This window comes from Lynx rufus, unplaced genomic scaffold (genome assembly GCF_022079265.1).
Source record: "Lynx rufus isolate CCGP_SWC_20201006 ecotype Redwood Valley unplaced genomic scaffold, mLynRuf1.p SCAF_3, whole genome shotgun sequence".
Taxonomy (NCBI): domain Eukaryota; kingdom Metazoa; phylum Chordata; class Mammalia; order Carnivora; family Felidae; genus Lynx; species Lynx rufus.
Window position 1 is genome coordinate 6,584,233 of NW_025814845.1, and position 10,694 is coordinate 6,594,926.

At 59.1% G+C, this 10,694-nt stretch overlaps 1 protein-coding gene across 1 annotated transcript; it reads right to left on the minus strand.

Moving 5' to 3' along the window:
- Positions 1-7,866: 7,866 nt before the first annotated feature.
- NKX3-2 (NK3 homeobox 2) lies at positions 7,867-10,395 on the minus strand. The gene is made up of 2 exons (XM_047090697.1): positions 9,930-10,395; positions 7,867-8,402 (listed from the first exon to the last, which is right to left on the minus strand). Exons 1-2 carry the CDS (start codon positions 10,393-10,395, stop codon positions 7,867-7,869), a joined length of 1,002 nt encoding a protein of 333 aa, XP_046946653.1.
- Between the last annotated feature and the right edge of the window lie 299 nt (positions 10,396-10,694).

The window sequence follows — 10,694 nt, forward strand, 5'->3', positions numbered from 1 at the left end:
GAGAACAAGACTTTGGTGAGGTTGGGGAAAGTGCAGCCGGCCTGTGGATACGCACTCGGGCCGAAGGGAAGGATGGATGGAGCGGGGACAGACAGGGACAAAGCCTTAAGGATCCTGATCGCCATTCAAGAGTCCTTCAAGTATGAACAGCACGTCAAAGAGCAACAGACTCCGTGCGAGGCGCTTAGGGCCACTGCAGGGGCAAGCCCTCCGGACGCTGGGACCCTGTCTTCCCGGATGTTGGAAGGCCAGGTCAGATGATGCCAGAGCACGACACTGAACCCAATATTACTTATCACTGCAGCAAGTGATAATGAACAGGACAGTGGGACAGCCTCAGGGGGGACGTTTAATTGAAACCTGCCGGGAGGGTTGACTCAGGGAAGGCCTGAGACCTGTATGTTGAGACCTGAAGGGCCACCATGAACTTGGTCAGGCTAGGTCTTCCCTTTAGTCGACTTTTTCTTTCACCTGTTCTGTGTCCTAGGAGGTCTGTCTACTCTTTCCTTTCCAACGAAGTTGGTGAAGGCGGGGTGGGGGTGGGGGGAAGGAGGACCAGTTGTTCAGCTTCCCCTAGAGGGAGGGATTCCCAGAAGTCAGTCAGCCTAGGACACGCCAGCTCCAGGTCTCGCGTGCGGGCGGACCAAGCCCCTGTCGGCCCGCCCTCAGGGAAACCGAGAGACACCTGCACACGAACGAGATTTTACAATTTAGTTTTTCGATCTTCAGGGAGAGGTGCCACTTTCATTGACAATCGATCGTTGCAAAAACACAAGCAAAAATGTAGCAGAGCGGGAACAAAAGGCCAGACCTGCGGGTTCATCGAAGCCACACATTGGGGCCACACATTAGGTGACTCCAGCTCCTTGGCGACCTCTAACCTAGCAGTCCCGCATCCTTCAATGGACGCAGTCTGTCGGGCTGGGCTGTGCGCAGCAAGGCATGGACCAGAGGGGAACACCGAGGTCCCTGAAAGAACACTGTGGACACCCCCACACCCACCCCCGCAGCCCCAGCCCAGCCAGGCCCCCCTGCACCCAGGGCAGCAGCACCGAGAGGCAGCGAGCTTGTCTTTGCGTAAAAACGCCCCCGCATTGCTGGGCCACACCGCCAAGGGAGGCCTTGGCGCGCACAAGGGGAGCCATTCAAAAATGTTAATAAGCTTATTAAAATAATCGGCTTTACTGGCTCGTTTTACAGCCTGCTGCCCACCCTTGCTTTCTGGTGGACCATGGGAGAGAAGGCACCAGTGGCATTAATTTTTTTTTTTAACGTGTTTTCCGTCCAAGGACAGGGGACTCTCCAAGGCTCAGTGTGGCCACAGAGGCGGAACAGCCTCAGGTCTCCCCCCACTCCAGAGCGCGGTGGGTGGGGAGAAGTCCAAGCCGAGGAAAAGCTGGACTTTCCAACCCGGCTGACCACCCAGGCTTGGGAAGTGGACAGAGGAGGCCCAGAGATAACGGCCTTGGGGAGACCCACGGTGCGGCAACTTGGGGGACCTAGCTCCTTTTTAAAAAATAACACAAAACAACTCTCCCCCCAAAAGACTGCTCAGGAAGGGCGCGGCTCATTATTTAAAGCAGAAAGGCTTTGCCTTTTACCTCCGCTCCAAGCCAGAGGTGAGTGTGGACTCCAAACATTACCCAGATTTAAAGCGCATGTCACAACCTTTTTTCTTTTTTTAAATATAGATGCGGAGAAGAGAAGTTAATTGCCTCCAATTCATCAAGTCAGTGGCAGAGCTGACTCCTGCCTGTAGACTCAGGCCCGAGGCAGAATCACTCTATGAATCTATGGGGCCATGGAGTCCGATTTGTGCAGGCTGGAGAGAGAAGCTCTCACCTGAACATCTCAGATGTCCAGGGCCGCACTCCCCTAAAAGGATAGGGCGCACCCCCAAGTCTTAGGAGGGGAGCTCAGTCGGGATGCCTGAGTGTGGCGACAGGAAGCGGGCCAGGCCGGGGAGTGGAAGGACTCACCGAGAAGCCATCAGAAGCCCCCCTTATGCCTGGAACTCGAGTTGCTGTTGCAGAAACAGTAAGGAGTGATGTAGGCACCGAGGCCTAGGCCCAGATCACGCGCTCCCAACCCCCGGGCGCTCTAACCGCTGGGGTCCGGGGGCTCCACCGGAGCCTGGGGGCGGGGCACCCCTGGAGAAAATGCGGGTGTTTCTGGGAGGGAGGGTTTGGAGTGCGCGGGCCCCGGGCGTGCAGGCCGGGGTGGGGGAGGAGACAGCCGGACACGCACTCTCCCGCGGGCAAGGAGGAAAGCTTTGAGCCCAAGATCTAGCGCACCTAGCCGGACACTCCGGGGAAGGTGTTGCCCTGGCTCCCGCAGCTACTGCGTGTTCCCTTTGAAATTGACATTCCAACAGGAACTTTCATTTGCTAGTTCTGCCGATTCTGGGTCGGCTCCGGATCCGCCAGAAGGAGGGCGCCTGCTCCCCATCCCCCCTATCCGCCCCCTCCCGCGCCGAGGCAAAAAGTAACCGTAACAGCAGCGTTCCGGCGGGGTGCGGGGTTGGTGGGGCCGTCTGCTCATTTCTCACATCCGCAAATTGCCCCAAATGTGGACGTTTGACGTTCCCCCCACAGCCTCCTATACACCCAACAGGTTGGAAAGAAGTTCATCGTTCAACTTAACCTGGACTCCATACCGGACCACCCCAGCTTGAGGGGCCTTGGGAATCAATCTTCTTTTATAACCGTTTTAATGATTTGGGCAACCAAATTTATGTTGAATAATTTCTATGTGTAACTACAGAAAAAAAATAATTTATTACATGATGTAACCATTTACAGTATAACTTTTTTTTTTTTTTTGCCGCCTGCTTTGGCATTTCTTCATTAAAAAAAAAAAAAAAACAAAAAACAACAACAACATATTGATCAGGAGACTTGAAAACTGGCCAAGCCCCAGAGTCTCTACACCTCTAAGGGACCCATCGCTGAGCACATCCAGGTCACCTGGAAAACCCTGAAGGGTGCAGGAGTTCAGGGAGACTGTTTCAGATCTGCCTACGAGCATTGCCCAGAAGTTCATAATAATAATAATAATAATGGCCACAGTAGTAGCGAGTCCACACTGGTTGTACCGTGCTTAATGGTTTTCAAAGCACACGCATCCAGTCACCCAAAGCCAAACCTGGGAGATGCTTGCTCTAAAGGACCATCTATCCACACTGCTAGCCTCAAATACTAAAATATGCTTCTGAGCTTTGAATGACCCCGAAAGGCCTCTTTATGGCCTCTAACTTCGGTCAAGTCACATTGCCTCTTTGAGGCTCAATTTCCCCGTCTGTAAAATGGAGACCAAGCCCACGCAGCTAAGGCGGCCACAGGAAAACGCTGCGCAGCAGGGTACGGAAGCACTTTTTCAGGCGTAAGGTCCCTGACAACAGACCGTAGTTATCGATGTTTGGGGTTGTTGTTATTATGTATTGTTTGGCTGCTTGCCCGGGCCTCCCTCGGATTATGGAGCGCTCAGCTCCGGCTTCCTTGGCGGGTCTGGGCGCGGCCTTCACTCTCAGCCAGGGCTGGTGCAGTAGCCACGCGCAGCTAGCCTGCGTAACTCCCAGCCGCTACCCGCCCGCAGCGCTTTTCAACTTACGAAGCGCTTTCAAGCGTTTGCTGTGTCCCCCGGCCTCACGCAGCTCGGTGTGATTCCCAATTAAGATTGCTAGCACGGTGAGGTTGGTGGCCCGCAAGACTGGAGCCCTGCAGCGCCTGGGCAGGGCGCCTCCCACCCCCCTGCCCCCTTGCGCCTCGCAAAGTCTGCCTCGATCCCTCCTCGTGCTTTGCGGACCTGGAGCTCCTCCGCCAGTGTTCGGGTTGAGGGGAGACGTCTAATTTAATCCGAGGCTCAGGCTCGGCCGGCGGCAGCTTCCCCGGAGGCAGAGGCCGGAGACTACCTTTTCCTGGCAAACACCGACGAAACGTGGGCCGCAGAGTCGCAGGATCCCCGCGCGGTGGGACCTCTGCAGGCCTCGGAGGAGGTCTGGCCTCTGTGCGATGCTCGGTGCGGCGCTCCCACGCTTGCCACTTTCTGGGTCAGCAAAAACTCCCCACTCCGGGCTGCCCTCAGACGCCGCCCCTCTAGGGGCGCAGCCCCTCGGGGTCCGGGGATCCAGACTGGGCTCTCAGAGGAAAAGGGAGATCTTGTGGGAGCCTTTCTCAGACCTTCTCGAACGAAGTCAACCTGTCCCTTTCCTAGCGCGGAGGACTGGCGGGTGGGCGCGGATTTTCTGCGGCCCGGAAGCCATTTATTTTCTGAAATGGAACTCATTCCTAAACTCCCCGGTTTGGCCCAGCTCTACCGAGATACGCCCTCGCGTCAGTGAGCCCCTCAAACCTAGTTGCTTGGAATTAGAGGAAGGTTGGGAGAGCCAAGGCCAACAGGCCAGGGGTTGGAGTTAAACACACACACACACACACACACACACACACACACACACACGAGACATTTGGCAGCCTGTCATCCCAAATTTGCTGCCCAGAGCCCAAGAATCATCGTGGGCTGAGCCTGAATCCTTGGGGCCGATTTCAGTGCAGGTACAGCTGTTCGCCCCCCTTCCCAGCCATTCCTCCCGCTATAGTTTACCCCTGTAAGTGTGCACGTCGTCCCCAACTGTACCGAAGGCCAGCGCTGAGATTCACTACGGGCCCCAAAGGATTGAGAAAGACGAAAAGGTACCCCCCCCAACATTGGGCTCAGCTGCAGCTCCGCTGGGAAATCAGGCCCCAAGGAAACCGACAGAGAACAGGGCACGCCAGGGGCGCAGAGAGTGAGTGGACTAAGGTCCCCTCCGTCAAGGTGGACAGGGAGCAGGACTGGCTGTTTCTCCCATTTTTTTTTTTTTAAGGCGGGGGTGGGAGTGGAGAAGGAAAAGGAAACTGAGAAAGTAGTACCGCCTGTTTCCAACAGGTCCCGCGTCCGCGGCCAGGGGCCCAGGTAAAGGTGCCGGTCTCGGGTCTCCCAAGTGCGTTGGGAAACCTCCCCAAGCCCGGCTGGACCCGAAGGCTGACTCCGACTCCACGAGTCAGATCACAAGGCGCTGGTGGCAGGGCCAGCCGCGGGGGAGGTCAGAGGGAAACTGCCACAACCCGGGGCAAACTGAATTCGTTTGAGTCATTTTCCCCAGGCGTCTGGAGCCAGCCCGGCAGCGCTGGCCCTGGCGGGGAGCGGAGAGGGGACGCGAAGGGAGCAGGCGCCGCCGGGCCTACTCGAAAGAAAATCCCCAGTCCTGTCAACTCCAGAGCTGCAAGGATGGAAGACAAACCTACCCCCCTCCTGGGCCCCAGTCACAAGTATCTGACATTTTCCCAGAGGGAAGTAATCGACCCTCTCCACCCACCCCACCCCCGCCGGGGAAACCTCTCGTTGTGGCGATCTCTGCGGAGAGGAAGGGCAGAGACTCTGGCATTATCGGAAATGTTCTTTCTACAAGGAAAATGCATTCGTGATTAATTATGAGGTTAAAATGGAATTTTTAAACATGCCAAAAAGGAACAAAATGATTGCAGGAACCACTTAGAAGGTAGTTGGACTCGGGGACAAGGGTGTGCATATCCCGAGGGCCTGTGCCTTTCCCTTTGCGCTTTGCTGTGTCCACAAACAGGAGTCGGTTGGGTAAAGCCCAAGTCGCGACTGTCCACCTCGCTGCCTGCTGGGCCGAGCGGCCTGCAGACCCCTGGCCAAGGACTTTGGGCTACAAAGGCCTAGGGGTCTTGAGGCTGGAAAAGGTCACGGCCTGGGAGGAGGGCGGATCGGCCTTTCCGCGCCGGGTAAAATTGAAAGTAGCTGGGGCCTGGGTTTGGCGTTTCCCCGCTCCGGCGGCCGGCCGGGCGGCCGCCGGCCCCAAGGCCTCAGAGCCTCCAATGTGGCATTAACTCTTCCTTGCTCGACGCGGACCCGGCGGCGGGAGGGGACTGCAGCAGTGAGCATTTTGCTCTGGCCAGTCCTTGACAGCCTGGGGAGTCTGAACGGGGCCTGGGGGAGGGGGGAGGAAAGGTTGTGTTCATCTGTAAAAGGTAAATAATAAATAACCCTCTCCCCACTCATTCTCTGCTTCCGCCTCAGGCTTCTGTGTGGATCAGATGACACCATGTCACAGAGAGAGTCGAATCGCTCTGGAACAAGGTAGAGGGCCATTTGCACCCTGCCTGGGTCAAAGCTCAGTTGACCCTGCCAGGGGGTCCCCTCATTATAGCCTAGTTTGCCTATAGCTGTTTGCCCCTAGTCGCTTTAGAATTTCAGCTTCTTGCTAGCCTATTCTCCAAACGAAATGAAGACAGGGTCACTTACACAAACGCTCGGAAAGTCGAAAGCAGAGAGGACATGGGCAGGTGCAGAAGTCAGCAGGTTAGGAGGGGATTGAAGCTGGGTGTAGGTTCAGTTATGAACGATTTCCAGACTCAGAAACCAGTCCCACGGAAAAAAAAAAAAATAAAAGGGAATCCTAGGCATTTGCTCCCGATTTAGTGGGATTCATCTGTGACTTCTGCAAAATCTCCTAAATCGCCATTCCCTGAACTACATGGGTTTAAGCACTTTCTGAGGGGCTGGAAACACGGCCGCTTCCTCGAGGGGCGAGGCATCCTTGGTCCAGGACCAAAAAGTGGTTGGGAAAATGAGCCCCAGACATTTTCACGGTACTGGATTCCCCAAAGCCAGACGGAGAGAGGCTCAGAGAAAACACGGCGTCCAAGAGGGCATGTTAAACTAAAAGTTTATAAATTAAAGGAAAAAAAAGATAAAGCAAATAGAGCTTCCAAACTTCACAAATCTTTTTAAAGTTAATATTCTAGATGAGTGCACAGTGCCCTTAAGGAGGCAAAAAGCGACGAGGTTGACAGGATCATCTGTCTTCGGGGCAGGGACAGGGATGACAGAATCCTGGGTCAGAACGCAAGAATCTCGGAGGATGGTCGGTAGGGACAGAGGGCCGGGTGGCTGAACAGTGAGGGATGCCACGGAAAGGCTGGTCAGCGATATTCACATTGAATACAAAAATAACCGTTATTTGAATACAAACAACTGAAAAGTGCTACAAGTTTTAACCTCCTTTAAAAAAATAAAAAGAAATACAGGAAAGTTTCTGTGAAGGGCTGCTGGGTTTGCTGTCTCCTGGTTTGGGGTTCCCAGGAAGCTCCCCAGTTGGTGGCGGCCCTGGACTTCGCAGGGGAAAGATTCCGGGGGGGTCTATGCCCTGCCCTGTGCTCAGAGGCTCCCGTCTTTACATTCAGCACCCAATAGGGCATCCCCACCCGAGCTGTGACATGGGGAGGGGTGGGGCAGAGGGCAGGAAAACCAAACCTTTCACGGTTCAAATCAACCCCACGGCTTGGGGCTCCTTGGGGCTGCCAGGGTTCCGCCCCTCTTTGATACAAATGCAATTTCCAAAAAAAAATAGATATGTAGATACACATAGATTGGTAGCATGGATACCATGAACTATTGTGGCCTAGCGCACGAAGCTCCCGGCTAGCCTGAAATTCTGGGGATTCAGGCTAAGTGATCTCCAGGAGTTCTTTCCGCTCCAGGGAAACGTGGTCTCCTGGCAGGTACAATCCACATCCAACTTTGTTGTGATAATAAATAATGTCCCAGAGCTTCCAGGCGGGCGACGGGGGAGCAAGGCCCCTAGGCCATAGGGTGCCTCTGTTCGCATTAGAAAAAGGCGCCCTCTCTGGACAGACTCAGTCCCGCTGCCAGGGCGCACTCCTGGAAGTCTGAGCCCAGGCTGGATTTCATCCTCCACTTGCCCCCTCCGCGGGGCGCCCTTGTGCAGAGCACAACCTGCACAGCCGTCCGCGGCCGTCCGGAACTGGGGCGCAGGGATCATTTGCTGCCTCGCCCCAGGCCGGCTCACTGGGTGCCCGCGGCGGCTGCACACGTGGAGAGTGCCCAGCCGGGGAGGCAGTAGTAAGGGTAATAGTAGGAGGGCTGCAGCGGCAGCAGCGAGGGTGGCCGCAGCACCTCGCCGGGCAAGTACTGTCTCTGGTCGTCGCGTACGAGCACTTTCACCGCCACCTTCTTGGCGGCGGGCGCTGACGCCAGCAGGTCGGCGGCCATCTGCCGGCGCTTGGTCTTGTAGCGACGGTTCTGGAACCAGATCTTCACTTGCGTCTCGGTGAGCTTCAGCGACGCGGCCAGGTCGGCGCGCTCCGGCCCGGACAGGTAGCGCTGGTGGTTGAAGCGGCGCTCCAGCTCGAAGACCTGCGCGTGGGAGAAGGCGGCCCGCGAGCGTTTCTTGCGCGGCTTGGGCGCCGCGGGCTCCTCCTCCTCCTCCGCGCCGCCCGCCGGTCCGCCGCCACCGCCGCCGCCGCCTCTGCCGCACAGCGCCGGGACGCGTGCGCTTCCGGGGCCCACAGCGTCGTCCTCGGCCCTCGGGCTGCGGTCGCCTGCGGATCCCAGGGGGAACAGAAACAACAGACCGTCAGCGCCGCAGAGAAGCGAGGTCGGGCCTCGACCGTGGGGCTGGGGTAGGGTACGGAAGTACACTTTGATCCCCTAAGAACGCTTGGGGTGGGTGTGTAAGCCGCGGGTCCCCGGCAATCAGTCTCGGAACCCTGTCCCATAGTTTCTCGCATTTAGGCCTGTCCTGCGAGGGAAACGCACTCAGCCTGCTCATCCACGCTGCGTGGCCAACATCCAGTTCCCCGCCTTCTCTGGGCCCCAGGCTCCCCTCGGGATCGTGGGGCACTGGGGCCCGAGCACCTCCTCCGCTCTCGGCGCTGAGCCCTAGGGTTCTAGACTACTCCCCTCCCTGGGTTCCCCGGCCTCCCCGCACTCACGCTTACACACACAGTCGCAGCACACAGGCGTCCACTGCACACAAGGGGATGGTGGGGGCCCGAATCCCCGGGACAGAAGTATTCGGGACCTAACCCACCCACCCACCTACCCCCAAGCACCCGGAATTCTGCGGCGGCCGTGGCAACAGGCTGCTCCAAAGCCTTGGTGGGCTTCTCTCTCTCTCTCTTATTGCAAGGAAATGAGGGGAGGGCTAGGGACCGAGGGTGAAGAGAGGGAGGTGCCCCCGCTTGGAGTCCCTGAACCCCAAAACGACGCCAGCTCCTCAGCTTCCTCCTGGATCTCCACACAGCCCCCTAACAGAGAGGTCCAGAGCTCCGGCCTCTGGCAAACACTGTTTACTTGGAGCCAGCGTGAGGCCTACATTGGCGTCGGCCGACAGGGGTGGGAACGGGGGTCTTTCCGACCAAATGACCTGCCAGCCCTAGCTGAGGCTGTCCCTCTCCCTGCTACCTTTGGGGTGACCCACACCAAGCCCTTCTGTCTTCAGCTAGCTGCAGGGTTTGTGGCCAAGGTCTTCGCTCCTCCGCCCTTCCCAGCTCTCCTGACCCTGGGGTCTGGGAGAGGTAAATAAGCCCCCCCCCCCACCCCCCAAAGCCCAGGCTGGGCGGATGGACGACCTCGGTACCACTTAGGGGTCGCCCTCACCACCCATCCTTGAGCTGAGGGCCGGGCCCTGGGCGTTTCTGCTTTATGGGCCAGGGGCCAGGGCACTGGCTACCCGAGGTCTCTGGGCCCCGGCTCTTCCCTGCCGCTGATTCGGGGGATCTGGACCCAGACACGGCCGAAGCACTGGCGACGCACTTAAAGCCAGGGCGCGGCGTTTTTTTCCTAGCCCCGGCTAGGGCACATTTGTCCCTGGACCTCTCAGGCCTCACCGCAGGACGCAGAGCCCTGCGGAGTTTCTCGGTTCTCTCTCGGGCTCAGTTCCCGGAGGATCAGAGCAGTCCGCGCCAGCGCCAATAGCTTCGGTCCCCGACCAGCCACGGGGCCCCAGAGCGCAGGGTGCACACAGCAGGCCCACCCCACTCGGCGTGTTTGCCCTCCTCGCCCGACCTCCCCCCCCCCCCCACTCCGCCCGGCCCGGCCCCCTTCCCCGCGAAGCCCAGGCAGACCTGAGACGCTGGCCGACATCTCGCTGTCGCTCCGGCCTGCGGCTTCCTCCTCCAGGTCCTTGGCGGCGGGCAGCTCGCAGACCGGCTGGCCGAGGCCCAGCGTCCCCCCTGCGCGGCCGGCCCCGCTGGCCCCCGGCGCGTCCGCACAGCGCCGCCCGCCCTCGTTCTCCTCGCTCAGCGCCGAGTCCGAGTCCCAAGCAACCAGGCTCTCCGCGGTCCGCCCTGCAGCCGTTCTGGTCCCCGCCGGCGACGCCAGCAGAGAGTCCTCCGCGCCCCCCAGAGCGCCCGCGTCTGTCTCCCCGAAGAGTCGCCAGCAGCAGACAGCGGGAGCCTCAGCCACTGGCACCGCGGTGCCCCCGGGCACCGGGCGCCCCTCTGGCGCGGGCAGCCCGCCGCGCTCCTCTTTCTTGTTGAGGATTGCCTGGATGGAGAAGGGCGTCAAGGTGTTGGCGCCGCGCACAGCCATCTGCGCCGCGGGCCGGAGCGGCCGGCCGGCCGGGCGGCTGGGGCGCGGGGCAGCTCCGAGCTGGACGGAGCGCGCGGGCCGCCGCAGCGCGAGTGAGCCGGGCGCGCGAGGCCCCTGCAGCCCACTCCTGCGCGGCCCAGCAGCCCCCGCCCCCCTCTGGCCCGGGATCAGCGCCGACCCTCACCCCCACTTCCGAGGCCCACCCCGCGCGGAGACCCCCCTCCCCCCCAATCCAGCGCCAGACGCTCTCCTTTCGCAGCTCAGCTGGCTTATCTCATCGCCTCGCGCCCTTAGGGGCG

Excerpts from the sequence above, each read along its gene's own strand:
- NKX3-2 (XM_047090697.1), bottom strand. The coding sequence starts at position 10,395 with ATGGCTGTGCGCGGCGCCAACACCTTGACGCCCTTCTCCATCCAGGCA. Across the intron at positions 8,403-9,929 it reads GATGTCGGCCAGCGTCTCAG|GCGACCGCAGCCCGAGGGCC; the intron begins GTCTGCCTGGGC and ends TGGGATCCGCAG.